This window comes from Tympanuchus pallidicinctus, unplaced genomic scaffold, assembly GCF_026119805.1.
Source record: "Tympanuchus pallidicinctus isolate F22 unplaced genomic scaffold, pur_lepc_1.0 scaffold2, whole genome shotgun sequence".
NCBI classification, from domain to species: domain Eukaryota; kingdom Metazoa; phylum Chordata; class Aves; order Galliformes; family Phasianidae; genus Tympanuchus; species Tympanuchus pallidicinctus.
In genome coordinates this window covers 50,371,116-50,398,206 of record NW_026294721.1, presented here as the reverse complement: position 1 = coordinate 50,398,206, position 27,091 = coordinate 50,371,116, and the positions used below count along the sequence as shown (strand labels likewise).

Sequence of the window (27,091 nt, the reverse complement as noted above, 5' to 3'; positions counted from 1 at the left end):
GAATGCACTGACTTTGGATGAACCAGTGACAGACAAATCTCTTTATTAAATCTGTATCAGAAAAAAGTAGTTTTCTTCCATGTCTGGAAGTGAAGAAATTTACTATTTGGCTTATTGGTAGAAGTTGAACAAACAGCTAAGAAAACAGAAATTGTAAGGCAGTAAGCCTTCAAAGTGCTAAATGTCTTGAAGCAGCCTTCATGAGGAGTTTCCAGCCCAGTCTTCAGCCCCTGTGATCTCTTTACACCCGTTTAATGTGTTCTCAGGGTTGCTTGTTTGTAGCAGTTACTAGCTTTATTGTCTAACAGCTCTAGAAAAGTGCTTTTGAACTACATCACAGTATCTTTCACTGAAGGCATGTGATACCCACGCTGTATTAAAGCAAGCTTTGTTGCTACTAGTCTGTTTGCTAGCTAAGTCCATGGTTAGCTGTCTTCTTTGTTACAAGTGTCTTGTTTCCATGACAATTCCAAAAGAACTTCATCAGGAATTTCTTCTGTGTTGTAACCCAGACTATCATCTGCTGCTTCTGCTAGCTCCACATCTTCAGCGCTTTCTACCAAATAGGCATCATCACTTGCAGTGTCCCACTGAGTGTCTTGAGATGTGTTGTCTTCTCGAGAGGCTGGGCTGTCTGACAGATCTGCTGGGTTGGAATGTGATGTTACTTTTTCTTCTGTGTTCTCATGTTCATCTGTTACCTTATGATCTTCCTCCTTTTAGAAACAAGACCATTCTTTATTTGGTATTTCTAACTGAACTCTTGCAACTGTTACATATAATGAATGCTACAGAAAGCTGGCCAACAAGTTTCCAAGGAGTTAAATTATAGCCACACTACCCCATGGAAGCCTGTTTTAATACCAATAGGAATGCGTTAGTTTTCAGCAAACTAAAAATAGTGTATTGTATATAGGTTTTTTGCTAAAGAAGGCTTAGCTTTTAGCATGTTGATAAGACAAAACACATACCTCTATGAAAAGGGAAGACAAACATATCCTAGGTGGCAATGGAAGACCTAAAATCAAAGATAAGGTGTTTAATTAAAATTAAGATTCCAAAGAGTGTTAAGTACAATGGCTTGGCAAACAAAATACATACTTTGTGATTTGAAGTTTTTTTCTCTGCAGACCGGATCGTGGCACTTCTGATACCAGACTTCCTTTTTTAGATCTACCAGAATCCTACAAATGAAATAATAATTTTGGTTTTTACTAACATTATGTAAAGGAAATAAATATACCCAGCTTTGAAACTCTGACACTGAAGGAACAGGTTTTGTTTGTCCACAAACTACTGATAATGATTTCACACTGATATGTGGCTCTTACATCACAAAGTAAATTTAAGAGGAGAACTGTATCCTGACAGAGTAAGAGGGCAGAAATTTTAACAGGTGATGAGAATTTAAATATTTTCATAGAATTGCAGCTGAGCAGAAAAATATGTAATAGATCTGATCTGAAGTGAAAACTGAATAGTTAAAGATCATACATGATGTTGTTACTTCTGTGGGCTCTTCCAATATTTTCACACCAACGGTAACCAGAAATATCATAAACAAGTATTTCTTCCCCTGAGAAATAATTCCATTGCCTTATCCCTGAAAAAGAAAATTACTTTTTTAAAAATAGTGCTGCTGAATGTTCATCTGGAAATAATGGCACAGTCGTTACCTCCTTGCACCCCATCTTTATTAATCAAAGAACGAACAAAACAATCAATCTCTGGATATGGTGAATCCTGATAGCCTTCCATGGACTCTGTTTAAAAAAAAAAAAAAGCCACATGCATAATGCTTCTGTAATTATAACATAGTGGTAATGTACTGTTACATGCTAGATAGATCATAGGCACAAATCCCACCCCTTCCTTACATAAAAGCAGGGGTAAATCCAGTGATCATTTCCTGTAGAGCTTTCTTCTGATTTTTAGTGAGGCATTCTGGGGCAAAAGGGTTGGAGAAAAGAGGCCTCTCAACTCGTGCTCTCACTGTGCTATTCTGAGTATCCAGCACTGCAACCACACGTGCAGTGGCAGCAAGCTGGTGCTTTGCATGGAATGGCAAGTAGGGACCTCTCCCCAACCACCATCAGCAAGAGATGGAGAACTGGAGCAGATCATGACTGCTTGGGGACGAAGAGGGAAGGTAAGTGGCATCCAAGCACAGCAGAGTGCTGGAGGTGGTACAGATCATCCCTACTCTGCCTTCTGCAGAAATCTAGCTGAGGAAGAGCTCTCATACAAGCTATCGGGTGTGTAAGTCACAGCACATCTAACTTAAATGTATATTTGTTTTTGTGCCCCTTCTCTATAGAGCAGAAAAGGCTTGCAGTACCTCTGGTGCTTCTGGTGGTTTTACTTCTTAAAAAAGCAGACATCTTTATTTCCTCTTCTAGAAAGCTAGATAGAATTCTTGTGTCATCTTTGGATCTGAACAAAAGAGAGAACGCAAAGGAAAATGTATGATTCTTGCAGCATAGCACACTATGATATAACACAGCACAGCATAAGAGAACAGCCCAGGGCAGCAGCTCTGGGTACCCTGCCTGAGCGAGGGGCTGGCCCACAAGGCCTCCAGAGGCCCCTTCCATTCTTTTACCCCCCTATAATGCCTCTTACTGTCCCTGCGGCACTTTTGGACGCTTGCCTCTGATTGCTCAGCAGAGGGCAGGGTTTACTCCTTCAAAAAAGCCAAACTTGCCTGGCAGAAATCCCAGGTGCCAGCCATTTAGAGACTAATGGTACACATTCACAGAAATGTTTGCTCTAGGTGTAATATTTGAGCATTTTGAAATGTTTCAGCTTTATTTTTCTTTCCGTTCTGTCTGCACTGAACTGCCCTTCCATATTGTTAATTATGAGCCAGCTGATTACAGGAGGCCAAATTCAATGCAGCAGAACTTCTCACCCATATTTATGACATTCAGCTGATTCTGTGATATAAATACAATATATGGTTTGTGCTATTGGGCTACTGGCCCAGGAAAATGAACACTTAAGAAAATGGAAGCAACAAAAAACTTGTTTTCATGAAATTATACACAGAGATACCATTTAGCCCTCTTTCAGTAACACTATTTTACTGGGATCATCTTAAGCTACAAGTCACTGTAGGGCAAAACATACCTGAGGGTCAGGTTAGAAACAAACAGTTTAGATTATTATGTGAGGTAGCAACCAATCTAAGGAAGTCTCTGTAACAAAGGGGAAATCTGTTGTGCAAGTAAACATGTACAAAAATCTTTTAATTTGTTAACATACTTTGGACACTTGAATGTGGGTTAAAAATGGAAACGGAGTCCCAAGATTTTTTTCTTCAAAGGCAAGGAATTCCAGGAAAAACAGCAGTGTAACAGTGTTCATGGATTCCCTGCTTGTCCATAGCACTTGCTCATAAGTGCTGTAGGAGAAAAATCACTGAAATTGTATTTTAAAATATTTAAAATTCCACTGGAATTAAACCATTACCTAACGTTGCAGACCAAAGAGGAAAGAAAATATGCTTCCTCCAAAGAAATGTTCTCTTCACAGTTAGGGACAAACTTGTTATCCTCTGCTATTGTCAGAATCACGTTTTTTCCTGCTTTTGATGACTTATACATCCGGAAATTTCTGTTCCTTGTGTAAACTCCTACAGGAAAACAAGTACTTCATAAAATAACAGTGCTTGCTAGGATTTACTGTATATTTGTAAATAGAACTATTTTTCTGAGACCTAACTGAGGGTTTAAGGAATGGTTGAAAACTGAGTGGTTTCAGCTCACTTCTCACAGAAGAAATGTGGCCAATTAAGATTATGCAAACATAAATTCTTAAATCATATGTAAGACACTCAGCATTTTCACATCAGCATCATTCTGACGTTATTTGTGGAGGTTTCTCTTCAACATAAAACATGATTTCACAATAATTTTGTGAAATACCACTGAGAATACAAAGCTACAGTTATTTTAATCAGATATGACATCACGCTTAGCAGACTTCTGTGTTCTGCAGACACGACTTGTCTGAAGTGCGTATCAAGAAAATGTAATTCCAATCTCAAAACCAAACACAATTAAAAAGGTAAACATCACCTAATCTGTCTCAAGCTTTATCAGAGAGGTGGGGGCTTTAGTTGTGGATTGCATTTAATTTGCACGAAGGAAAAGGAACTAAAAACTCTGCAATGTCACATGCCTTTCTATCGTTGCAGCCTTGTGCTGTAACTCAGTACTCCAGGTAGTCTGGTTTAGCTTTCCAGTTTTGTGGTAAGATGGTGGCATAAATATTAAAGATAGTTGATTTTGAGGACTAACATCAAATCCTTAAAAGGTGGATTGACAGACTAAACAGTCTGCTTTCCTTTAGTTTCCATTCTCTAACTAATATCTCAAAGGAATATTAGTTATTAAATGTATAAAGTGATCCTGAATCAGTAATAAAGAAGCATAACAAAATACCAATTTTGGGATTATATTTCAACAGATCAGATGTACTCAAGATGTACTAAAGGCTAGCAATAGAAATGATCCTGTGTATTCCATTAGAAGAATTTGAAGTCAGAGGGGTTCTTCAGTGAAGTCTAAGAAAAAACACGGTAATTCTTCAGACACATAAATCACTGCACAAAAGTGTGCAAAGCTATTTTCATTTCAGGGTAAACACTCCAGATCATAAGGGTGGAGGCAATTTCCAACTTCAGTTTGACTATGGGTGTTGTGCTCCTAAAGATTATTAACATTTTAATGCCATGTATAGGCAAAGAACAGGTGGGGCATGAAGTGTCCAACCCTAATTTCTATTATTCTGTCATCAAAATCTAATAGCTGTCATTCCAAACAGAGGAAGACACCTCAATTCATATGTGTATAACAAAACAAAAGACCACACCCTTAATGCTTGCTCTATAATTAGGCAGTTTCTAATTCAACTGAAACGATAACAATATGTCCCCTTTCAATCAAATAGGAGCAGTAAGTCCTTTGGAACAAAATCCATTAGAGCCACATAGCGAGTATTTCTTCAAACTGTTGAACAAAGTAGTTCAATATAGTAAATATAAAAAGTTCCAAAGCCAAGAATCTGTGATTCCTTTGGAGCTTATGATTGTTGTTTGAGCATGGATAGTATTTGGTTTAAATTCTGAACGTTAAGAAAAAAACAAGAACAACCTTAACAATTCTGTTATCAAAGATTAAAGGTCTGATTGCTTAATTGTTGCTGCATCCTAAGCAGGTTTAAAAGCACTTCTTATACGTACCTAGATCCACAAAAAGTTGCTTGTCTCCTTCTTTGTTATTTACTATTAGAAAAGAAAATTCAGAGCTTTCTCCATGGTATGATGTTTCTGTTTCTTTTCTTTGGTCAGCAATGGCTGGCCAGCCTTTGGAGGCATCTCTGACTGCGGTGAAGTTTGTAAGAGAACCATCTAACTCAGCTGTTGGTGCAGAGCACTGGAAAATATATCCTGTTCCTCCTTCTGCAATGGGAGCAGTGACGTTACTCTCCATTAACGTTATGGCAGGCTGCAAAATGGTTTTCACAAAGTTACCTTATAAACAAAACAAAACACAACTGTATGAGTCAAGAAAATCTTTATCACTCTAGTGCAAACATTTTCAAAACAGCCAAGATGGAAGTGGGTGCAGCTGTTTGGTTTTTTTTTTCATCTCCTGGATTTTGCAAGTCGTGGCTAGTGAATAAGGAACCAATGCTTGGCAAAAACTTATACTTTTTTTGTTTTTTTTTTTTAAACACAAGAAAATAAGCAGTTTTGTGTGTGCATTAAATGTGTCATATGGCTGCTATCTTTCCCTTTGCAATATTACTGCAGAGAAACAAATTGCATTGGCAACCACCTCATTAGAAATAAAGAAAAATAATGAAACAAATGCATAGGCTGTCAGTGCAGTTTTCCAAGCCAAGATTCTGAATCAAATTCAGTCTCGGATAAAAGAGCAAAAATGAAACAACTGTCTTTTGTAACTTTCAAATGTTTTCCCCTACCCATCACAACACCTGCACTGTTGCAGTTTTTTCATGCTGCCAGTCAAGGCCGCATTTTTAAGACATCATTCTGTGCGTGACTCCTAACAAAATGCTTGAGAAATGGTATTGTTGAAGATGAGGTCATTCATTTTCCAGAACAACAAACTATGATAAATTTAACAACATCTGAACAAGTCTTAAAAATATATTAGCTCTTTTAAGTTAAACATTAGACTGGAATCTTCCTGTCACATTAAAGAATACATATTTTTTAATGTAGTTTATGTGAAGTTATTTTATGAAACTGCATTCCTAGCTATTTCCTACCACAGAGCATTTTGCACCACGTATGAAGTTAGTTTTCAGATGGGTTTATCAAGTAGGTTACTAAAATGCATTAATGAAAAGTCTGGATTGTAGTATTACTGGTAACACGCGTGACTTTAACTGACAGACTGCAATTATAAAATGCATTCACACCGTGACTACAATATTTGTTGAAAAGGCAAAGGCCTTGTTAACAAGAGCATATATAATTCTCTATATGTTTTAATCTGAAAGTAAACGTCAAGTTCACTTAACAGTCGAGAGACAAAACTCTTAGCTAATGAGCTAGAATAAATAGTTTAAGCTTCTACTGAAAGAACTGACTAACACAATTTAGTTATTGGGATCACAGGCTAAATTTCTGTCATACCAAATTATTTATCATCCATGTATTACATAAGAATTTTCTAGTGGCACAGGAATTAAAGACCATACTTTTGAAATAAACACTGCAGTGATCCTATGCAGCTCCTTTGTGTTTGTTGCTGTTGCTATGGCGTCATGTAAGAAGTAACTGTTCTGGGTCACATTTGGGAATGGCAGCCAATCTCCTAAGCAAGTTGCTAGTAAATTCAACAGTCTGCTTACTTTGCCAAGTGAGCTACTCCTCAAAAGTTTTAGTGACACAGATTCCAGTGCTCCTAAGAATTAAAAATGGTTCTGAGACAATCCTGACGTGGCAAATTTTTTTGTGTGTTGGAATTGCTCTATCCCAGGAAATCCCAACTTCCATCAATTAAAATTGCTTTCAGCTTTCTCTGAACCATGTTTATATGCACCAGTGGCTTGAAGCCATCTTTGTCTTGGCTTTCTGATGCTGTGCGGAGCCCAGACCAGTTATATTTACAGCCAGCAGCCTTAACTTTATTTTCTTTTTATTATCCTTTCATTAATCTGAAAATTAACTGATTATTGTAAAATAATTTTCAAGCCAAATAACACTCCTGCCAGTAGTTTTATAAGTAAACAGAAACACAAAAAGTTATGATTTTACAAAAACAAATGATAATTACAGAAAAAGCAAATAAAAGATGAGTTGAGGAATAATGGCACTTAAATAGCAATAGTCTTTTTTCTGAGATGATGTTTGCTTCCACATACAAATTAATAAAAATAAATATTTGAATGTGAGATGGCACTGCAAAGAGGCAAAACCTTACCGTTTACTTCTAGCGCGTAGGGGAAAAGAACACACTTACCAACATGAATGTTATCCTTAAATACAGTCTTGCAGGGTAGGAATATTAAGTGCCGACTAAATTTTTCATCAGTACTGGAATCTAAGTTCAAGACATCTCTGGCTGAGCAGTTAACGTCATACAGTTCTTTTAACTTCTGGCTGACAAGCTGAAAATTATATGGACATCAGTTTGGCCATTTTCTCTAGGATTTTTAAAGCAGAGTCTGTGAAATCTAACACAAATGCAGATTCTGGTGTTTTTTTTACTTGTCTTTCTCTCGTTTTGTGGGTACAATTAATTAACTCAATATACAAAAATGGGACTCCATGTTTGGTACATATTGTACCTTTTTAATTGAGCAAATCACTAGCAGCGATAAGTTGAGCAGTTTTTCAGGTCAAAATCTAATGTAGTGCCTCTATCCTCATTCCCCCCCTGGCCGCCCCCAACAGTTCACACCCACAGCTATGCACACCCACTACAATCTAAACATTTTTAGGACTGGGATTCAGAATTGACAGGTCTGGAAGCTTAACTTATAGCATCTCATGTTCCCCCAGCAAATCCAAAGATCTCTTCCTAACCCTAGAAATCTCTAGATTTCAGAACTTATCTACACTGGAGTACAGCCTTCCAGATTCTATGTCATCTAAAGGTTATTTACAAAGGAATGGCCTCAGTCATCTTTCTTTCCATTCTAGCTAGAGACACATAAGCATCAGAAGTCTTACAAATAAACAGCCGCTGACAAAGAGATGTTGTGTTACGATGGAACATAAGACATTCTAAGAGCCTGCTTTACTTCTCATTTTGCAGTTGCTCTGGGTCTCATTTTCCAAATTTGCAATAGAACAAAAATTTGCAATATTTAATAGAATTGGCAGTTGGCAAACATATTTAACTTTAGGCATCAAAACTGATGAGTGCAGTCACCTGATTTTCTCTACATCATTATCTAAATCAACTACAGTGAAGGTGCCTAAAAGCAGGAGGATTTCGTCTGAGCTTTGATGTGACTGCATCCGTTAGCATAGGGAATGATCTGAAGAATATTCAAACGGAACTTTTATTGATGCTATTCTGAAGAATAACTAAAACACTCATCCACTTTCACAGCTTTGAAGTGCCAGAGCACATAAAACAATCTGCAAGCAAATTCATAACAGTAAACCTACAGCAAATACAAGTGTTCTGACAACCATCATGCTCTAGCACGAAGCAGGCAACCTGAGCTGTAATTAAAATCTACTTTTCACTTCATTAAAAGTACCCACTAGCTCTCTAATTCTTCACTTTACTACAGAACAATCAAGATGAAATGCTAAATACTTTGGTTTTGGTTTAATATAAAATCAAACTCCCATTAGTCTACAGCATGACTGTGTTCCAGTTTACCTCAATTAGCTTTGCAACCATATCCTTGCCATCGGCACCAGGATTTGCTGCTTTGTAGAACTCCAAATCAAAATAAAGCTTGCAAACATCTTTTTCAGGAATTACTTCGTAGCAATGCATAAGACTTGTTTTATAACCTTTGCTAAGGAAAAACAAAAACAAATCACAACCTCTCATGATAAACATTATAGATGTTTATACTCATCAAATGCAAGCATGAATCCCACAAGTCCTAAACATTCTTTTATTTTTCAGTCAGCCACTCATATTCAAACCAGTACTGGCTCTTTAACACTTTGAAAACAAATGTAACTAACTTCAGAAAGTTTACTGATTTTTGCCTGGTCTAGAATGAGTTTAAGTTTGGAAAGTATCTCCTTTCCCATTCACATCCTCCCAGGTCTTACAGTATGTGCTATCAGCAGAAATGGTGCTGAGAATTTAAGGAATGATGGAAACTACAGAAAAAAAACCTTATCATTCATATGTTTTAAGCACAAAAAAGGGGAGGTTACGTAGATCTTTTCTTTCAACTAAATTAAATATTAAGAAAAATCTTGTTTTTAAATTGAGGAAAAAACCCTCAAGTCTACAGTTCATACAAACATTGACTCTTAGTTGTCTTTTGCTTTAAAACCAGGTATTTTAATGTAAAACAAAAATTACAAAAAAATATTCAGCACATGATCTAATTCCATATCTGAAACTACATCATGCAAAAGCAAGACAGTTGGTAATTGGATGTTTATACTAATACTAATGCCAATTCAAGTTGAAATAGGACTAATCACTGAGAGATGTTTGTGTCACTTGTTGACAAGATCCCTAAAGAAAGCTGACAGTCAAATCTACTGTTTTAAATTCAGTGAGTGGAATCCTTAATTCACAGGAAATAATGGCCGACTTCAACTCAAAGGAAAATTGAAAACCACTGTAGAATAGATAGATTTGTCACTATTAAGATTATTCCTATGACCAAGATCATACCTTAGTCATCCCATTACAGTTCTGTGACACTTCACCAATAAAGTATAGAGTACTTTTTTCAAATACTTACGTGTAATAATGCCAGAGCTCTTTATATGTAGTCACGAGGTAAAACCTCTGTCCATTTTGTGTGTTCTTTTCCAAGGCAAATACATGAACATCCTTTTAAAACATAAACAGAATTATTTATTTATTAAAAAAAAATAATCAGAAGGCATCAGAAGTTCCTATTCAACATCCATTTTTTGGTCAAAAGGTAGTGAACACAAGGAAATTCTAAGTATAGATCACTTATCTTTTTTCAACAGAAGTAGTATCTGTTTTTAACATCATCCTAATTTTATTTACATGAGTGAAAACAAGAAGCTTTTCTTTGCTGTGCATCAATATAAATTCTGTAAGTCCTTTTTTCCTGATCAAGGAAGTGCAACTGCCTGTAATTGGAGGAAGGCCAGTGTCCTGACAGGACATCACTGACATGATGGCAGCATATGGCTTTAGACCCTATGTCATTTAGATCCACAACAATGGAAATCTGAAACCAAAACCAAAACATCACCACAGCTGATACAGTCAAAGTACATTCAGGAAAGTGAGACAATCAGGATTACTTGAACACGTAATGCAGCAGAGGAAAATGATACATTGCATTATCTTTCTTTAGAAGCAGCAATTTGAAAAGTATTAAATGCAGAGAACTGGAAAAGATACATTTTGCGTAATATATTTATTTGGATCATTACTTCACAGCATCTGATGTTGTTGCCCTGATGGTAGTAGAGAGTTGTAATGTTTGTCTTTTTGTCTCTGACTCTTGTCGTTCCCTTTTTCTTCCTCAGTTTTGCTTCTTTTCCTACGCAACTCTCACTTCCTTCCCATTCTTCTGCCAAACCTGAAAGCTGCCTTCTCTTCAGAGAGAAGATATGATCACTACAAGATTACCAAAAGCTATTGTTCCTATTAGAGGTTAAATCCGGGTATCAATTCTTATGTTCCAAGTAGTACTTCTTAGAGCTATCTCCAAAAAAATAAAAATAACAATATATCAGGTCTGCAAAAAAGGGGATCTTGCAATGTGATGAAGATTTTGTTGTTCACCAAGTTTTTCGGTCAAGTTCAACCTTGGAAGCACCAAAGAGCAGAGATATTCACTAACGATTTACCTCCTTGCAGGTTTTCACAAATCTGAAAGCTTCAGCCTGCCGACAAAATATTTTCCAAACACGGGATGGCTGAAAAGGTTTGGACAGCCTTGGTTTATAAACTGTAGGAATAGGGTTTCTTTCATAGTAAGATGCTAGTTCTTCAACTTTCTTCACTCTTTCTTCCCATTTTCTCTTCATTTGTCCTAAAGCAACTACAAACAGATCATTATCAATTTTTGTGATTCACTTCTAACTTCTTTGGTACTCATCATAGCTTTTGATTCTTTCTCTTGTTGAGCATACTTTATTTAATGACTAGGAATAGACAATACTCTGAATCAACACCTAACCTTGCCTACGAGTCTGCTTTCAACATTAAATACTTTCAGACAGTTTTGGAAAATGATTTATTTTCCTATTAATATCATCAAAGATCAACACAACAGATGTAGTAAGGGAAGGCCTAGCAAGCTTCACTTTTGCTTACAGTATGGTGTTAATATATTCCTCCTGAAAATATATACAGAGCGGTTTAAAGCAGCTAAAACAACACTAGTAAGGAATGAAAAAAACTACTACTGCTTCACACTCAGATAAATTATAAAACTGATTTTTGTGGGAAAAACATCACTTTGGTTTCTGATAAAGGGATTTGAGTGACTCTAGCTCTAAGCTTCTTTATTCTCAAAGTAAAAAAATTTGAAATATTTTTCAAATTAAGTGCTCCGTTACTTGCTGCCAACCCTTGCTATCAGTTACTATTTTCATCTGCTTTACAATCTCACACTCTATATCCTTTCTTGCAGATTTAAAATAGCAATCCTATCTGTTGTCAAGAAACAGCATGTGATGCCATAATCACGCAACCTTTAAACTCACAGTCATATAAAGTAATCCAAATGCTACTAAGTAAAGTAGTAAAGCAAAATAAGTACATTAACATAACACATGTGTAATTATTTTTAAATTATATTAACTATTTTTCTTGAAAATCCAATGCCCCTCAGCACTCCTGCAGATGGGTAAGAGCATAGCTAGGAAAATGTGAAACTGCAGTATATGGGAACTGTTTGGTCATGGCCTGAACCAGCAACTGAGCAGCTGGTGAGGAGGTGTAGCCAGCCCAGGGAGCACAGCTGGAAGCAATTCACTTGTGTGACTGGCAGGGGGCAGACCCTGGCTCCACCCCTCCCTAACTTCATTTAAGGGCTGGCAGCCACAAGGGAAGCATCTCTACTTGGAGGTCATCTCCTTTGGAATGTTTGGTGAGCCCTGGTCCTTAGAAAGGGGGTAAGTGATTCCTTCTTTATTCTTGAAGTCTAACTGCTACCTTTTTGGGTTTAAAGCAACAGTATCTGCTGCTACTTTAAAAGCAGGAAGAGGAAGTAGTAAAATAGAAAAAGAAAGCCCACAAAAAAATCCTGGAAGTATATTTTCTGTTCTTCCTGGCTCAACCACTATCCAGTCCTTAGATCTCATAACTACGTGCCAGCTGCAATAGAAGATAAAAAATGAAACTAGGTATTACTTAGAAGCATTCAAACCTTTAGCAAGATGCATCCCCCAATGTGAGTTTACACATCTAAATATCCTCATGGGCCTCAAAGCCCAAATGTTAGGGCTTCTGAATCCCCCTTGCAAGTTTTCCATAGTAAAATTTCCTGGTTACCTGTGTTTTGATAGCTTAGTCCACTCTAAATAAGAGTACTAATTTCACGTTTGACCTCATACATGTCTACAGATGCTATCAGTCTGCTGTCATACTAATTTCTTCTACTCCTTTCCTTTTAAGGCTATTAGTTTCTTCTTTGGAAACAAAAAGAGAAATTCTAACAGCAGTCAGCATTTCTGAGAAGTAAATCTTTGGTTTCGCTTTGCTGATAGCCCTGCTGTAAATGTAAGCGAAGTGGGTGTCAAAGCACAACAGACATTCCCCTGGATCAGAAACTTCCCATTAGGTGACCATTCAAAAGAAGAGGGGGAAAAAGCTTAATCCCCTTAATTTTGTGCTCCTTTTCAGCTTCCTGTTCAGATTAATGCTCCCTGCCAGAAACAGCTGCTGGGGTGATATCTGAACCTGGGCAGAGGTTGATGGCTCTGACATCTACTGCTGTTACTTCAGTCCAAACAACTCTTAGCTTCTCAGCAGTCCAACATGTCATGTTTTTCCCAGCATGTACACTTATACCTACAGACCAGCCAGACTTCTGGGTTTATCAGGAAATTCCTGGTTTCTTTTGGTCACTTCTGTCCCAGAAGTAGGAGGAAGGATTATTTTTAATTCAAGAAAGAAATCATCTTAGCAATGTGTGTGATGGTTTTGATTCAGCAGAATGATAGCAAGAAGATGCTGAGAAAATGTATCTGTTGGGAGACGACTTAATGGATGTGCTATTTCATTTTCCTCCTTTGATGAAAGACTGCTTCGTTAATTGATGAGAACATTAGAGTTGTTAACTATTTATACCTTAGCCTTGTGGTGGTGTGTTTAAACAAGTGAACTTGCCATTTCAGATGTGGTAACTTTCTCCTTGCGACAGAGGAAGGATATGCATAATTTTGTCATGTGTACCCACTGTTTTTGTTAAGTAAAACTCATATTCAAAAGCTATTATGCTTATGGACAAAACACCCTCCACACCTGCTGGGAAATGAAGTTCAGACATGCAAATCAGCCACTGTTTAAAATAATGCCTTTTGTTTACATTGGCTTCCTGGCCTACATGACTCAAGGCATGTAGCTCTGAGTAGCTCTGTAGCTCGTATCACTCACCGCCAAGAAGTTCATTCAGTCTTAGAGGAATCTACTCGATAGCTTTCTCCCTAGTGATAAATTTCTTAATGTGTGAAGCACAGCTTGATTGTCTTGATGCTGAGCTGACCTGTGGCACGCTAATGAATGCAGCTCATCTTTCCTCAGCAGTAACAAGGAACATCACATGGAATCATAAAATGGCTTGAGTTAAAAGAGACCTCAAGGATCATCCAGTTCCAACCCCTGTGCCACAGACAGGCTTGCTAACTGCTAGACTGAGTGCTAGACCAGGCTGCGCTGGGCCCCATCCAACCCGGCCTCGAACACCTGCAGGGATGGGGCATTCCAGAGAAACGCAATTCCTTCCAGCAGACAGAAGCGAAGCAGAGCGCGAGGCCGCTCGGCGCAGGTCGGCACACGGCCGGCACGTACTTACAGCGCAGAGCCCAAACTTCGCCCGCAGCACGCCCGAGCCGGCGGCTCAGGCCCACCTCAGGTCCCGGCGGGGCACGCCGCACGGCTGCCTGCTACTCGCTCGCACCGAGCGTTACCGCAGCGTTACCGCTTTGAAGCACGGGGACCCGGCCGCCTCCCGCCACTCCGCGTCCCGCGCGCTGCCGCCGCCGGCGTTCGAACGGCGGCCGTTGGGAGGCGGGGCCGGGATCGCGGGGCGGGGCTGCCTGCTGCCGGCCCTCCGGCCCCTCGGCGACGGCGCGGCGGAGCGGGCATCGCTGGAGGAGGTGAGGAGGCGCGGCGGAATAGAGCCGGCTGACCGGAGGGTGTGGCGGGAGCTGCGCGACGCGGCCCCGCGGCGGCGGTGCGGCTTGAGGAGGGCAGGGGCGCGGCGGGGCGGGCTGCTCTTTGTTTCCAACCAGCGTTCCGCCATGGCGGCCCTGCGGCCGCAGGGAGCGCGGCTGCGGTGGCGTTGCCGCGTGTATCTGCGGGCATCAAATACCGGCTTTCGGTCTTTAGCAGTCACATAACTGTGCGTTTGCAGTGACGCGCGGCGAAGTGTGCCCTTTTGTCGCCGGTACTGCGGTTGTACGATTGCGGTTTCTATTTCGGACACGCGCTTTGGTTGTGACACAGGGTGCTTTGTAGCAGCTGGCGGGCAGGAGCGGAGCTGGCTGCCCGGCTGTGAAGGCAGCTGGGGGCGGGTCAGATAGCGGCTTCCCTTCCTTTCTCGGAAGCTTGGCTATTCTCATCGCTGAATGGCTTGTGCGGTTGGGCGTTCAAGCAGTGCCTTGAAGAGAAGAGAATCGTAGAATCGCTTAAGGGACCCCTAAAGGCCACCTGGTCCCACTCCCTGCACTGAACAGGGATCTACAGTTGATCTACAATGATCTACAGCTCCATCAGGTGCTCGCAGCCCCCCAGCTTGACCTCAGCTGTCTCCAGGGATGGGGCATCCACCACCTCGCTGGCCAAATTTGGTGCTGTTTATGTGGCAGCAGTGATATATACGAAGATCTGGGGACAGTAAGTCAATCCAGGCTTGCACAAACTAAATACATAAATTTTTATCATCTCCCTCTCACAACAAAAGCATTGAAACAACTGCATTTAGAGCTAAATATGCTTTTGGTTTTGTTGCTGTCCAGGAGATGCTGGTTGTTTCCTCATAGCTTGCTGAGCTCTGTGCTTCTTTCAAGCGCTGCTCTTGCCGCATCGTACTGCTAGAGATCACCGTAGGATTACCTTTACGCCCTGTACCTCCATCTCACAGTTTGTTTGCTTAGTTTGTGTGGCTTGAAACAAAGATATTGTAAAACAGGTCGTAAAAATAGGCTTCCTGAAATCTGCAGAACATACTCTGCAAGATTTTTTAAAAGGCAGTTGCTTGCTGCTTGCTTTTTTTATATTTGCTTGTGACTGAAAGCTCTTTTTATCCAAGCTTTCAGGAGTATCAAGGGGCAGAAGAAGTTCTCTATTAATTTTTTTTGAAGCGTTGTCCTGATTTCTTTCCCTGTCCCTTTTAGCATGAGATCATTCTCCACAGGGAAATGTGAGTTCTGCTTGACAGAATATGACATCATTGCATTACCTCGACTAGGATGAGGTAATTCCTAGTCCGTTTGAATCAGCATCATCCTGCAGGGAGCATTGCTGTCACCGACGGGTGCTTTAGAGCAGAAAGCATGGATTTGCGTGCCTAGTAAGGAAACAGGTCTCTCTTTGTGGATGTCTCTTGCTTTTTAGAGAAGTGCAAGTGACTTGGTGCACTAAGGCATTCAGAAACTCACAAATGTTAAAGGTGAGTTACAGATTCTGCAGATGAAGTGCACATATTTTAAATGGCTAATGTAGAATACCAGGCTTTTCTGCATAATGTCTCCAGCTTCTTTAAAGATACTTTGACAAGCTCCACTCGAGCTGCAGCTGAATGCAGTAGATTTTAATGCTTGATTAAACAATTGAAACTGTCGGTTAGAACGTAAGCTTGGATGTGTTACAGTAAGACATACTTTTGTAGTATGGTACTGCAAACTGTGCTGTGGAGCAAATAACTGTAATTCATTATAATCCAATTTGACATTGGATCAACAACACCAGTTGTTAATCAGGGTTACAAAAAAGTCAAGAAGATGCCTTAACTTAAGGTTACTTAGTTGTTGAATATCCTTTTTTATTCTTACCATTTGTGGCAAGTGTTGATATCTGTGGTAGTGAAGCATTCAGTTGTTGCAGACTGTGCTAAGTCTTAAAGTTGTCTGTTGAAGTCTGCAGCCGTTTGACGGGGTTATTCATGTTGCTGCTTACTGAAACCAGTCCCTAATGGGATGCAGGGGTTTGTTTGGAGCAGTCTGAAGTGAATCCAGAGCAGCCTGGTAATCCACTTGCCCTCTGTAACAATCTCAAATTCACCCTGTAAGCCAAGGAGTCAATAGCTGTCCCCATACTTTGGCTGAATCTTTCTGAAAGTAGTCCTTGGTAGCCCAGGTCGGCTCATGCTATGGACAAGGTGTGACCACATCTCAGCTGGTCATATATTTGCTAGTTTACACTGCCTGGGCCCAGCCCTTAAGTGCTGGTACTGCAGACCTTCACAGTGCTGGAGAATTGCAGAAATACCTGGGCTGGAGCAGGGGGACATTGGGCATTCTTCTCAATGGCAGCTGTTCTTGCCAGTTCCCAGCAGCCACAAACTCTACAGTTCACTGCAACTGAAAAGCAGAGAGTTCTGTACTTGTGTTACCCTTTGGAAGTGTGTGTCTTTTTTTCACATAGGGAACTTCTAAGAAATTAAACTTTGTAGTTAGGCAGAGTGAATCCAGATCATGGTGTTTGGCTGGTAACTTCAGAATTATCAACCGAGTTCCCACCTCATGATACTTGGGGTACATTTCTAAAATATAAACTGATAATGCATTTTATAAGCTTTATTTCTGAAATAACAGCTTTTTTGCTGCTTCTGTAATTTGGTTTTCAGGAGATCTACGTATTATGATATAGTTCTCAAGTCTGGAATCATCTTATGAACCATATTTCCTAATTACGTCAGTGCTTCAAGATACAGAGAAACAGTATTCAGAATAACCTTGAGGATCTTTTGGAGATACTAAAATAGTAAGTAAATGTCTCATAGGAAACAAGGAAAGAGAAAAGCTCATACATACCCAGAATAGTGCTTCTCATGTATTGGTAGTTGCTGCCACAGAAAATATGTGGTCCCAAGGATATTCACGGGATGTTATTTGGAATATAAGAAAGAAGATAGCAGACAATAAAATGATTGTACAAGATGGCAAATTTAGCTGTGAGCCTCACATTAAGAACCTTTGTCCTAATTTCAACATATACTTAATAGTATTTCTAATTGGCCTGGTTACTTATAGATCCCAGTTCACCAGAGGTCGCTCAGCAAGTTCTTCTAAAATTCTTGCTTTCTCATGCCTTGCCTTTTTCTTGAGGGTGGGGGGGCTTTAAGGGTCCTTCCAAATCAAACCATCAACTGGAAGGAAGAATCATTGCTTTTAAATTGATTTCTGCCTTGGTATCATTCAACACTTTTTTCCCTATGCACTGAATTAAGTAGCAGTCCACAGTGCAGAACTCATTCCATCAACTATTTAAAGATGTGTTGTTGCATTTTTTTACGTAATTTAAGTTGCAGTTGGTTTCACTTACACTGATGAGAATTAAATTTGGATTTCTCCATTGTCGTGACAAGGAATGATCCAAATGTGGCACAATATCCATAGTGTTAAAATGTCAGTAAAGCATTTAGGGATATTTTTAATATTTTGGAGATTACTTTAAATTTCTTTGTCTGTCCTGCTTTTCATGAGATCTACCCTTTTTCTTCCAAAGTTGTTTTGGAATGCAGTAATTCAGAAAAATATTTACTGTTCTTCTTTACAGTACAAGATATGTAGAGGTTACTGAGAAATGCTTATAGTTGCCTACTATTACTAATATCCTTAGGCTGAAGTCATTCTATGTGACTATTGCCTTTGCACTTTCTTGTTTTCTCCATAATCTTAAAAAACAAAAACAAAATAACTCTCTGTGCAGAGGTTTAAGAAAAACTAACAAAATGATGAGTTAATGGTTGGACTGGATTATTTTAGTGGTCTTTTCCAACCTCTATGGTTCTGTGGAAGGTCTTCTTGAAGGTATTACGCTGCATGAGAATTGTCACATGTTTCTGTTTGCTTCTGTTTTCAAGCTGGTAATCAAGAGCCATAATGACTGACATAAAAGATGGGCCACGCTTAGGGGAAGATCTGTCAGATGCAAAATCTTTTCCTGGTTCCAAAGGGTAAGTGAGATACTTTGGGCTTAAGTTCTCAATGTAAGTGTTGAGGAATCTTGTGCTGTAACTGAAGATGAGAGCTGTAGAAAAGATGCTGTTAAAAATTAAGTTTTCAAATATGGTAAATTATGCTAATCATAAAAAAAACCCAACATATTAAAGTTTATATAAAGTGCTGGGTTTGAAAGTATACCATCTCTGACAAAACAGGCTATATGTACGAACAAGGAAATAAAAAGCAGGATACTTAAGATGCAGTTAGATATGGGTTAGCAGTTACCAAGTCATTAACTGTTCTTGAAAAGAAATTTCTCTGTCTTAACCCTGGCCAAATGTTCACACCTTTCCTTGAACTGCTTCTAGATCTTGCTGGAACTTGCAGCAGCCAGTTCAGTCTCTTAAACTGCCCTTCTGTAGACCTACTTGTGCAGAAGGACTGGCACAAGAGGGATTTACAGCAGTGGGAAGAAGATGAGCAGTCTTATTTTTCTTGGTGACATTGTGGTTACATTGGTGTAGTGCTATGATCAGATTACATCTTCTCTGGGAAGATAATTTCCTTCTGAAGTCATTCATTCTAGTGCTTCAAGAAAGAGTCAATTTAGCACCATTACTCACTTTTTATTTGTAAAACTCAATGTGTTTTCAATTCAAAACAATGTGTTCTCACTTAAGAGAGTTTGTTCTTGACGCTTTGAGTTTTCAGCTTGCTACAAATTGCACAGAAGATTACAACAAATACAAATTGCTTTTATTTACCTGTTTATTTGTGTATGCATAGATTTAATGGAACTTGAATCAATCATATTATTTGGGAGCACAACCATACAAAGCAGTTTCATGGGTTACTCCAACCTCTGGGCAAATGCGTTTTTCAATAGTCTCACGTTGGATCTGTCTACTGATTTTTACAGGCATCACTTCCATGGATCAAGTGCCACTTTCACTTGTTTTCTTAAATAGCCATTTGCTTATTTAGATACTAAGAAATCAGAGAAGAGAGAACAGAAATTAATACTTGAAGCTTGTCTGATTTGTGTTCAGAATGAACTTACCTGCTAGCAAGTCTGTGGACTCTGGAATTCTGCCTGATGACAGTTACAGAATGGATTATCCAGAGATGGGAGTATGTGTTATAATAAACAACAAGAACTTCCACCGAGATACTGGTACTGCTTTCAATTATTACTTTTTTTTCTGTATTTCAGATAAATTTGATGTGTTATTCTTCAGAATTAAATATGCAGTCCAGTTTTGATTGTATTGAAAAATTAAGTGGTTTGAGTGGGTATTTCAGGGTATTCTTCTAAATATGCACAGGGGGAGTGGTGGTGAGGAAAAGCTGATGGGCAGTGTGCAAATCTGCCATGCCTTTTAGTCATGACTTCTGTAATGTATATAAGGTAATTTTCTCAATATAGATGGGTAGGTGTAAGTAATAGATACCTATATGAAATAGGTACGGGGGGATGGAGTGTGCATGAATAGTATGATGTTTTTTTCTCAGAGTGGATCTGGAGTAATGGAATAATATTCTAGACTGATGCAGATATAAATAATTTGGCTCAGACTGTGCCATTTATATCAAAATAATACCTGTCTTTTATGTCTAGGACTGTCATCTCGTTCAGGCACGGATGCAGATGCTGCAAGTGTCAGAGAAGTTTTCATGAAGCTGGGATATAAAGTCAAGCTTAACAATGATCTGTCAAGCAGAGATATTTTTAAGCTATTGAAAAATGGTAAGTTCAGGTATGAACAGAATGTGTGCAAGTCTACTGTTTCTAAATCACTTCTAGTACTTAAATCTCTTCTTCTGTGGTTCTTTTACAAAGTACTTCACAACTCCTTATTGCTAAAGAGAACATATATGTTGTAGCTCCTATGTTAATTCATCATTGCTGTCTCTCCCTCTTTTGTGTCATGACCGTTGTCTCAGAATCCTTTCTTATCTTCTAAAGAGGGCTGGAAAAACAGGCTGAAATTTAAATGCAGGAAGATTTATTTTCTGACCTTTGAATCACAGAAACTGTGAGCTGGAAAGAAACCTGCTTAATTGGGTAGAAGGGTAGTGTGGGCAGTGTGGTCCAAGAGGTGTCCTTATCAGGGGATCAGAACTACTGTAGTTCTGTATGTGGACTGAATTACTCTTTTAGAGAAATAACTCACATTTTGTTTGGCTTGTGATGCAAAGCAGCTCTCTTACAAGTGAAACCCTTTATACCACTGTTTGTGCTGATCTTGTTTTGTTTGGACTTGATACATCTAGACTAGTCAATTAAATGGTGCCTTGAAGTGTTTTTTTTTTTGCCCTGAAATAGTCTACTCTGGTAAACTGTCAGAAGGTTCTCTGGTACAGCTGTGGCACACTCTCAGACTGTTTCAGGTCACAGTTCAGCAGTCAAAGTGTTCCAGAGAGTATTCCCAACAGTAAATTAGTCTGCAGCAATCCTGGTTTTTTTTTTTTTCAATGTATATGTTTGCTAGTGTGGATTTGGCTATTTAGTGCCAGTTAATGTTTGTACCAGAGAAGACTCTTAGACAACGTTAACTTGCAGCTTGTCTGTTGACAGTAGCTAAAAGTGGAAGGTCACATTCTCTGATTCCAGGCTTCTGTCTTTCCTGTGGTGTACACAGGGCCTGCACATGGATGGTGTAAACTCTGGCCTAACTAGAGATTCCCCAAAACTAGCTTTTCTTGACTCTTTTAGACACAGTGCTTGTCCATAGGTTATAGAAGTGCCTGAGCATGCATTGCTTGAGAAAAATACAAATAGTTCAGTTTTTCCAGAATAGAAATCCAGTATTCAGCAAGCTGTAAAACAGAAGTTTACAGCTTCTGTCTATGAACTCTTGCATTTTCTTGAAACTTCCATTCGAAACTCCTTTTGGATCCCTTCTTTTAAACCTTGTTTGTATCTTTTTGTACACTTAAAAGAATCATTTTGGTCATCAAGAACAATCCCCATGGTTTCAGGCAACAAAAAACATAGTAGAACATATTTTCTATATCTTTACATACCACAGGATGAAAAGCTTTATGTCTTGCTTAAAGGTCTTTAAGTACAAAACTTGGAAGCCTGAAAAATCTTGCTAGACCTTGCTTCTAGAAGGCAAGAGCAAAGGGAAAGGTGTAACATTAGTAGCTAGGTCCATCTAGCAGCAACAGTTTTCATACTGCAGTTGCCATGTAATCCAGTGTTGAAATGTAAGGAGAAACAAGACTTCCCTGTCCTTTCCCGAAACTCAGAACTTCCCATCAGCCTGATCCTATTGACCATTATAAGTGAGGTGCATCATTTGGAATCTGAGATAGTGTGCTGAATCACTGCTCCCAGCTCGCTTTGTCCATTCACAATGTTCATAGCCATTTTTTCCACGTGGCCACATTCTACAAGGCATAGGATTGGCCCTAAGTTTAGGGTTCTATGTCCGACCTTATGAAGTGAAGTACACTGGCTCCTTTCATTAGGAGTGAAGTGTTTGAGGTTTCTAGGTCTGCAAACAGTTGTTCTTAATGAGTTCTGTTGCACAACGTTCAAAGCTTCTTGGGGAGTGCAGTAAGTTGATTCTCCTTTTCTTTCAAGTTTCTGAAGAAGATCACAGCAAACGAAGCAGTTTTGTTTGTGTGTTGCTAAGCCATGGCGACGAAGGACTCTTCTATGGTACAGATGGCCCTCTTGAACTGAAGGTACTAACGAGCCTTTTCAGAGGTGACAAGTGCAGAAGTCTAGCGGGGAAACCCAAACTCTTTTTCATTCAGGTGAGCTACAACTGAACAGTGATCATCAGTTCATAAGAATACTTCAAAAAATTGTTTCCCACAAGTTATAAGTACGAAGTAGTTATTCCTGAAATAGCCTTATAGGGATTTACTTCTAGAATAAGATTCCCTAATATTGGAATAGTCTGCCCTCTTAGTATCTGTAATAGCTGAAATCACCTTAATTTGAATGAGTTAAGGTGATGCAAAGTTTTTCTGAACGCTAGCCAATATCTCAGTGAGCTTCTGAATGTACTTTCATATGAATATCCATTCTAACCAAACAGTAATTAATATAAATAAATGCTAGTTATTTTTCTTATGAGTCTTACTATCCTAATCATCTTCAAAGCTGAAAATATTACAATATTCTTACCATTATGATCATTGCCTTTTTCTCATTTATTTTTTGTTGTCCATTTTGTCCAACAAGTAGGCCTGTAGAGGGACAGAATTAGATTCTGGTATTGAAGCAGACAGTGGACCAGATGAAACAGTGTGTCAAAAAATACCTGTAGAAGCAGACTTCCTGTATGCATATTCTACTGCTCCAGGTGAGAAACTTGCAAAGAAAATCTTTGTTGCTGAAATTGTATCTGTGTATCTGCTTGTACTGATACAGGCAGTTTGCAGTGTTCTCCACTCAGTGATTGATTAATCTGAAGCTTCTGGTTTTCTTTGAAGCACTTGCTATTCTCAATTCCCAGAAAAAAGCTCATTTTAGATCTTTTTCAAATGTTAATCTGCAGGTTGATTTAATCTGAGTTGTGCAAATAATTTGCAACAGGAGAAAATACATTAATTCTGAAAGAATAGAGCAATTGAACATCTATATATATTTGTATGTGTGTATATTTATGCATACAGAAATGGTGATAAACATCTAAGTATTACTTGGTTGTCAGTTCTATTTCATTGCAGCCTAAGTGAATTAGTGGTGACAGGACCCTTCGTATGCCCATTACATCATCAGTTTTCAGAAGCAAAGTCTAGTCAGTCTTCAATTCATGCTTTTGGACTTGAAGATAGTGACAGTGAAATCTGTTTTATATTTCAGCTCTCATTGTGCTATTGCTGCTCCTGCATACATGTATTCTGTAATGAAGTAATAAACAATTAATGTGTAAGAGCAGAAGATAATTGTATAATCAGTGAATATGCAGATGTTATAATTAAGAAATATACAAGAGAGTTTGGCTAATTACACACATACACACACACACACACACAAAAGCTTACCCTTGTCCTGGGCTCACTGGAAAACTCCAAAGGAAGGATCTCCAGAAAGAAATCCTTCCCAGCTGGTAGTCAGCTCTTAGATGGGTCTAGGAGGGGTGCAGCCATGCTCCACCCCTTCTGGCAGGTGGAATTCACCTGTGCTCCCGTGGCTGACTCACTGCTCACCTCAGGTGATCAACCAGAGGTTCAGGCCGTGATTCAGCAGTTCCCATGCAATAATTCTCCTGTCTCTTGATTTATTTATTTATTTATTTATTTATTTATTTCTACCTATTTAAAATTTTCTCACATTAGAAAAAAATGGATGGCTAGAAAAATCTTTTAGGTTGAAATTTGAAGGGACTATCAAATCTTAACTGTGTTGATTGGGGGTTTTATTTGTTTATTTTAAGACCTTCTCTGCTGTTGGGTGTGTTGTGTCATTCTGTAACTGCTATCCTATCCTGCTGCTACATCTGATCAGCTTGATCTCTTTGTCTTCCACAGGCTATTACTCTTGGAGGAACGCAGCTGAAGGCTCCTGGTTTATTCAGTCTCTGTGTAGAATGCTGAGGGAACATGCCAGGAAACTTGAACTCATGCAGATCTTAACTCGTGTAAATCGCAGAGTGGCAGAGTATGAATCCTGCTCCACTCGACAGGATTTCAATGCAAAGAAACAGATTCCTTGCATTGTGTCTATGCTTACCAAAGAATTTTACTTTCCTTGCTAAAAAAAAAAAAAAAATAATTGCACTTTGCAATTTTTCACTTCAGGTTTTTATCTGTAATTTATACACTGTCAGTACAGAAAACCACTTTTAATTCTGAATTACTGTTCACTGCCACATATGGCACAATGAACTATCTGAGAGTTGGTTATGTCCGTTATGAGAAGAAACCCATGGGATGGCTAAGTTAGAAATGCAAACCTGGTAGGTGAAACACAGGAAAATTTGAACACAATAAGAATTTGGAAAAATTATGAGGAGACTGAAGGGAAGTCACATCACTTACAAGGCCTACTTGGTGCTACATTTCACTTTGCAGAAGGAGCAGAGAAAAGAAACAGGTCTTGTAAATGTTTTGGTTTCATATCTTTACCAGTAGGAAGAAGATTCAGAATGGGATCTGTTTGCAATTATAGTAATGTGATGGTAGTGTCATTACACATTTCTTCTTAAAAAAAAAAAAAAAATCAAGTTTTTAAAACTTAGGTTATAAGGTAGCCTAATAGCCTAAACTTCTTGTGTTACTTAAGATGTAAACTGTGAAAAACGGCTGTTTCATTTTTTACATGTGCTTAGGAGGCATCTTTAGAAATAAGTTCATTTTTGTCTTGATTATTTTGTAATTTTTTATATGGAACATTAGATGAGGTAATTTTATCAACACAGTATCTGTTTCTAAGTAAGTTTAGCCTTGAAGCTGAGTAACTAAGGGACCAGTCTTCCCAAATGCCTTTCTTTTGCAGCTCCTAGGGAGAGCTTCAATACTCCTGGGGCACATTTGAGGCCACAAGATTCAATGCAAGAGAAAATCTGCATTCTGAAAAGCTAGCTCTCCTCTTTCTGACCCTTAAATTGGAGTGGTTCTGCTTTCTGCAGATATTTCACATCTGATCTTTGTGGAAGCCTAAATATGGTGGTACCAGTGAAATTTCCTTGTCTGCTATCGATTGGGTTAATTACACGTCTTTTAAAAGAATTTAGTATGTTAATGAATAGTAAATATAAGTCTCTTAGTTTTGAGTGGAATTGACTTTTAAAAAATTGTAAAGCATATATGCTTTTGATGATGGTTCAGCTTGTGACAGTCTTTTGATGAACAGAGGAAGGCATTGGGGCTTGCAAAACGACTTAATTCTTTGTATTGTGTAGCATAAATGATGTTAGCGAATTGATGTCTTCCAGAGGCATTTGGATTTTTTTAATTAAATATTGTCACCTAAACTGTATAATGCTTTTCTATATGTATTATTTGTTTAGGATCTGATCAATTACATCCCTTTTTCTCAAAAAAAAAAAGTCCCTTTTCTGCTTTAACACCAGAAGCTGCTATACCATAACATCTGTATATTCATTAATTGTACACCACTCTTCCAAAGTAGCTGTTCTGACTGCAGGAGTTCCTGCATCTCCAGGTCCTGAGGGTGTTACAGAATTCTACTCAACTTTTGCAAGCTGGAGCTGGGATATACAGGCTTTGGGCTTGGCTCTGCTACAGTGTAGTGAAATGCTGGGTAAACCTCAACCCTGTCTTTTCCAGCTCTATAATATGAGAACCAAGACTTACCAGCAAATGCTTCATAATCCCTTATGAGAAACAGAAGCATTGTGTTAATGAAGATTCTGTTGCATATCAGAACTGTTATTTAATCCTGCCTTACAAGATTTAGCATGACTTAATGAGCAGTTATTACAGACAATGATCTCACTTCGGTTTTTGGTTCTTTAAAGAAAAATATAATTCTATCACTTGTCTGGTATTTTTAAAATGGAAAGAAACTAAGTAGGAGCTCAGCTACAACAGGTGTAGGCTGTTGAGGAGGATGCAGATGTAGGGCTTGGGGAAAGAGTAATTTGGAAGACATGCTGTCCAACAAACTTCTGAAGTATGAGGGAGGCAATTGTTGTCTTGTGGTTTTTGTTCCTTTGTTTTCTGGAAGCTCTTCACTGGAATCTTCTTCTGGAGCAGGCATTCATACCAAATGTTGCAGTTCTTAAGCTGACCTTGGAAAACAAGTGCTTGTGTTTTCAACTAAACAGAGATATTCTCACAGCTACCTAGATCATTGGTGTAAATAGTATCTGAAAAGGCTTTTAAGAAGGCTGACCTTAGTTTTTAGCTGATTTGAAAAGCCAACCAGAACCACAAACCTGCCATAAATCTGTGAGGAAACTAACAAAGATGACACAGAGGTGAAATGATATTTGTTTTCTCTAGAAAAACTGGGGAGGAAAAAATTCAACCAGGAAAACTGAAATATTCAGTGTTTTTTGTTTGTTTGTTTTTTAAATGCATTTGCTATGCAATGGAAGATCAAAGAGAATCAAGACCCAGGTTGAAACTGGATAGGCAATTTGTTGTGCTTGGTCTATTATAGCAGGTCAAGAACTCTGTTCTGGCAAAGCAAATCCTTATATTCAGTGCAGTTACTTTGGCCTCTCCTGCATCAACCATTGGGAGTGTATATTTTCAAATCTACCTTTATTAAAAGAAAAAAAAAAATGAAAATAGGTGAGTTAAACACTGATGCCAATAAGTCCTTCTAAAGAGTCTGCCCTTGTGCTACGCGTAGAACAGAACTCACACCCTTGATACTCAAAATGTCAGTTTCAGCTATGGCCATATACGTGTCTCTGTCTTGTAGGTGTCTGACAGCAGTGCTTTTGGAGCAGTACCAGGCGCCTTAGGAACCTGATAAGGCTGTCTTCTCGGTAGCTGCTGGCTCATTTGTAGAAGTGGTGTTTGGAGGGAGCCTCTGGAGGGCATTTCCAGCGTCCCGCTCAAAGCAGCCCCATTGCCAGCGCTGCAGCACCCAGCAGCAGTTTCCTTTAGCCAAATCCTGAAAGCCTCCGAGGATGAAAT

At 38.8% G+C, this 27,091-nt stretch overlaps 2 protein-coding genes across 8 annotated transcripts; one reads left to right on the top strand and one right to left on the bottom strand.

Annotated features, from left to right (window-relative positions):
* Positions 1–26: 26 nt before the first annotated feature.
* PRIMPOL (primase and DNA directed polymerase) lies at positions 27–14,325 on the bottom strand. 3 transcript variants are annotated; one of them, XM_052683102.1, is made up of 13 exons: positions 14,200–14,325; positions 11,027–11,211; positions 9,934–10,025; positions 8,877–9,018; positions 7,500–7,647; positions 5,246–5,536; positions 3,472–3,634; positions 2,339–2,433; positions 1,677–1,763; positions 1,495–1,603; positions 1,102–1,184; positions 972–1,018; positions 27–716 (listed from the first exon to the last, which is right to left on the bottom strand). In XM_052683102.1, exons 2-13 carry the CDS (start codon positions 11,204–11,206, stop codon positions 426–428), a joined length of 1,728 nt encoding a protein of 575 aa, XP_052539062.1. In that variant the 5' UTR covers positions 11,207–11,211; positions 14,200–14,325; the 3' UTR covers positions 27–425. The 3 variants fall into 3 exon arrangements, with proteins under 3 accessions (XP_052539062.1, XP_052539061.1, XP_052539063.1); XM_052683101.1 differs by lacking the exon at positions 14,200–14,325 and having other exon boundaries at positions 11,027–11,220; XM_052683103.1 differs by lacking the exons at positions 11,027–11,211; positions 14,200–14,325 and having other exon boundaries at positions 8,877–9,013; positions 9,934–10,015.
* On the top strand, positions 11,752–25,460 carry CASP3 (caspase 3). Of its 5 annotated transcripts, none has more exons than XM_052683107.1 (8): positions 11,755–12,298; positions 17,194–17,330; positions 18,433–18,525; positions 19,564–19,688; positions 20,133–20,261; positions 22,107–22,282; positions 22,719–22,836; positions 24,008–25,460. In XM_052683107.1, exons 3-8 carry the CDS (start codon positions 18,452–18,454, stop codon positions 24,232–24,234), a joined length of 849 nt encoding a protein of 282 aa, XP_052539067.1. In that variant the 5' UTR covers positions 11,755–12,298; positions 17,194–17,330; positions 18,433–18,451; the 3' UTR covers positions 24,235–25,460. The 5 variants fall into 5 exon arrangements, with proteins under 5 accessions (XP_052539069.1, XP_052539067.1, XP_052539065.1 ...); XM_052683105.1 differs by lacking the exon at positions 11,755–12,298 and adding an exon at positions 14,406–14,503; XM_052683108.1 differs by lacking the exon at positions 11,755–12,298 and adding an exon at positions 14,406–14,503 and having other exon boundaries at positions 17,194–17,334.
* Positions 25,461–27,091: the final 1,631 nt, after the last annotated feature.

Coding starts and splice junctions, on each gene's coding strand:
- PRIMPOL (XM_052683102.1), bottom strand. CDS start 11,206: ATGAAGAGAAAATGGGAAGAAAGAGTGAAGAAAGTTGAAGAACTAGCA. Junction 7,648..8,876: donor TGGTTGCAAAGCTAATTGAG/GTAAACTGGAAC, acceptor TATAATTTTCAG/CTTGTCAGCCAGAAGTTAAA. Junction 5,537..7,499: donor TAAGGATAACATTCATGTTG/GTAAGTGTGTTC, acceptor TTTGTTTATAAG/GTAACTTTGTGAAAACCATT.
- CASP3 (XM_052683109.1), top strand. CDS start 18,452: ATGACTGACATAAAAGATGGGCCACGCTTAGGGGAAGATCTGTCAGAT. Junction 18,526..19,563: donor TCTTTTCCTGGTTCCAAAGG/GTAAGTGAGATA, acceptor ATTTGTGTTCAG/AATGAACTTACCTGCTAGCA. Junction 22,283..22,718: donor CCAAACTCTTTTTCATTCAG/GTGAGCTACAAC, acceptor TCCAACAAGTAG/GCCTGTAGAGGGACAGAATT.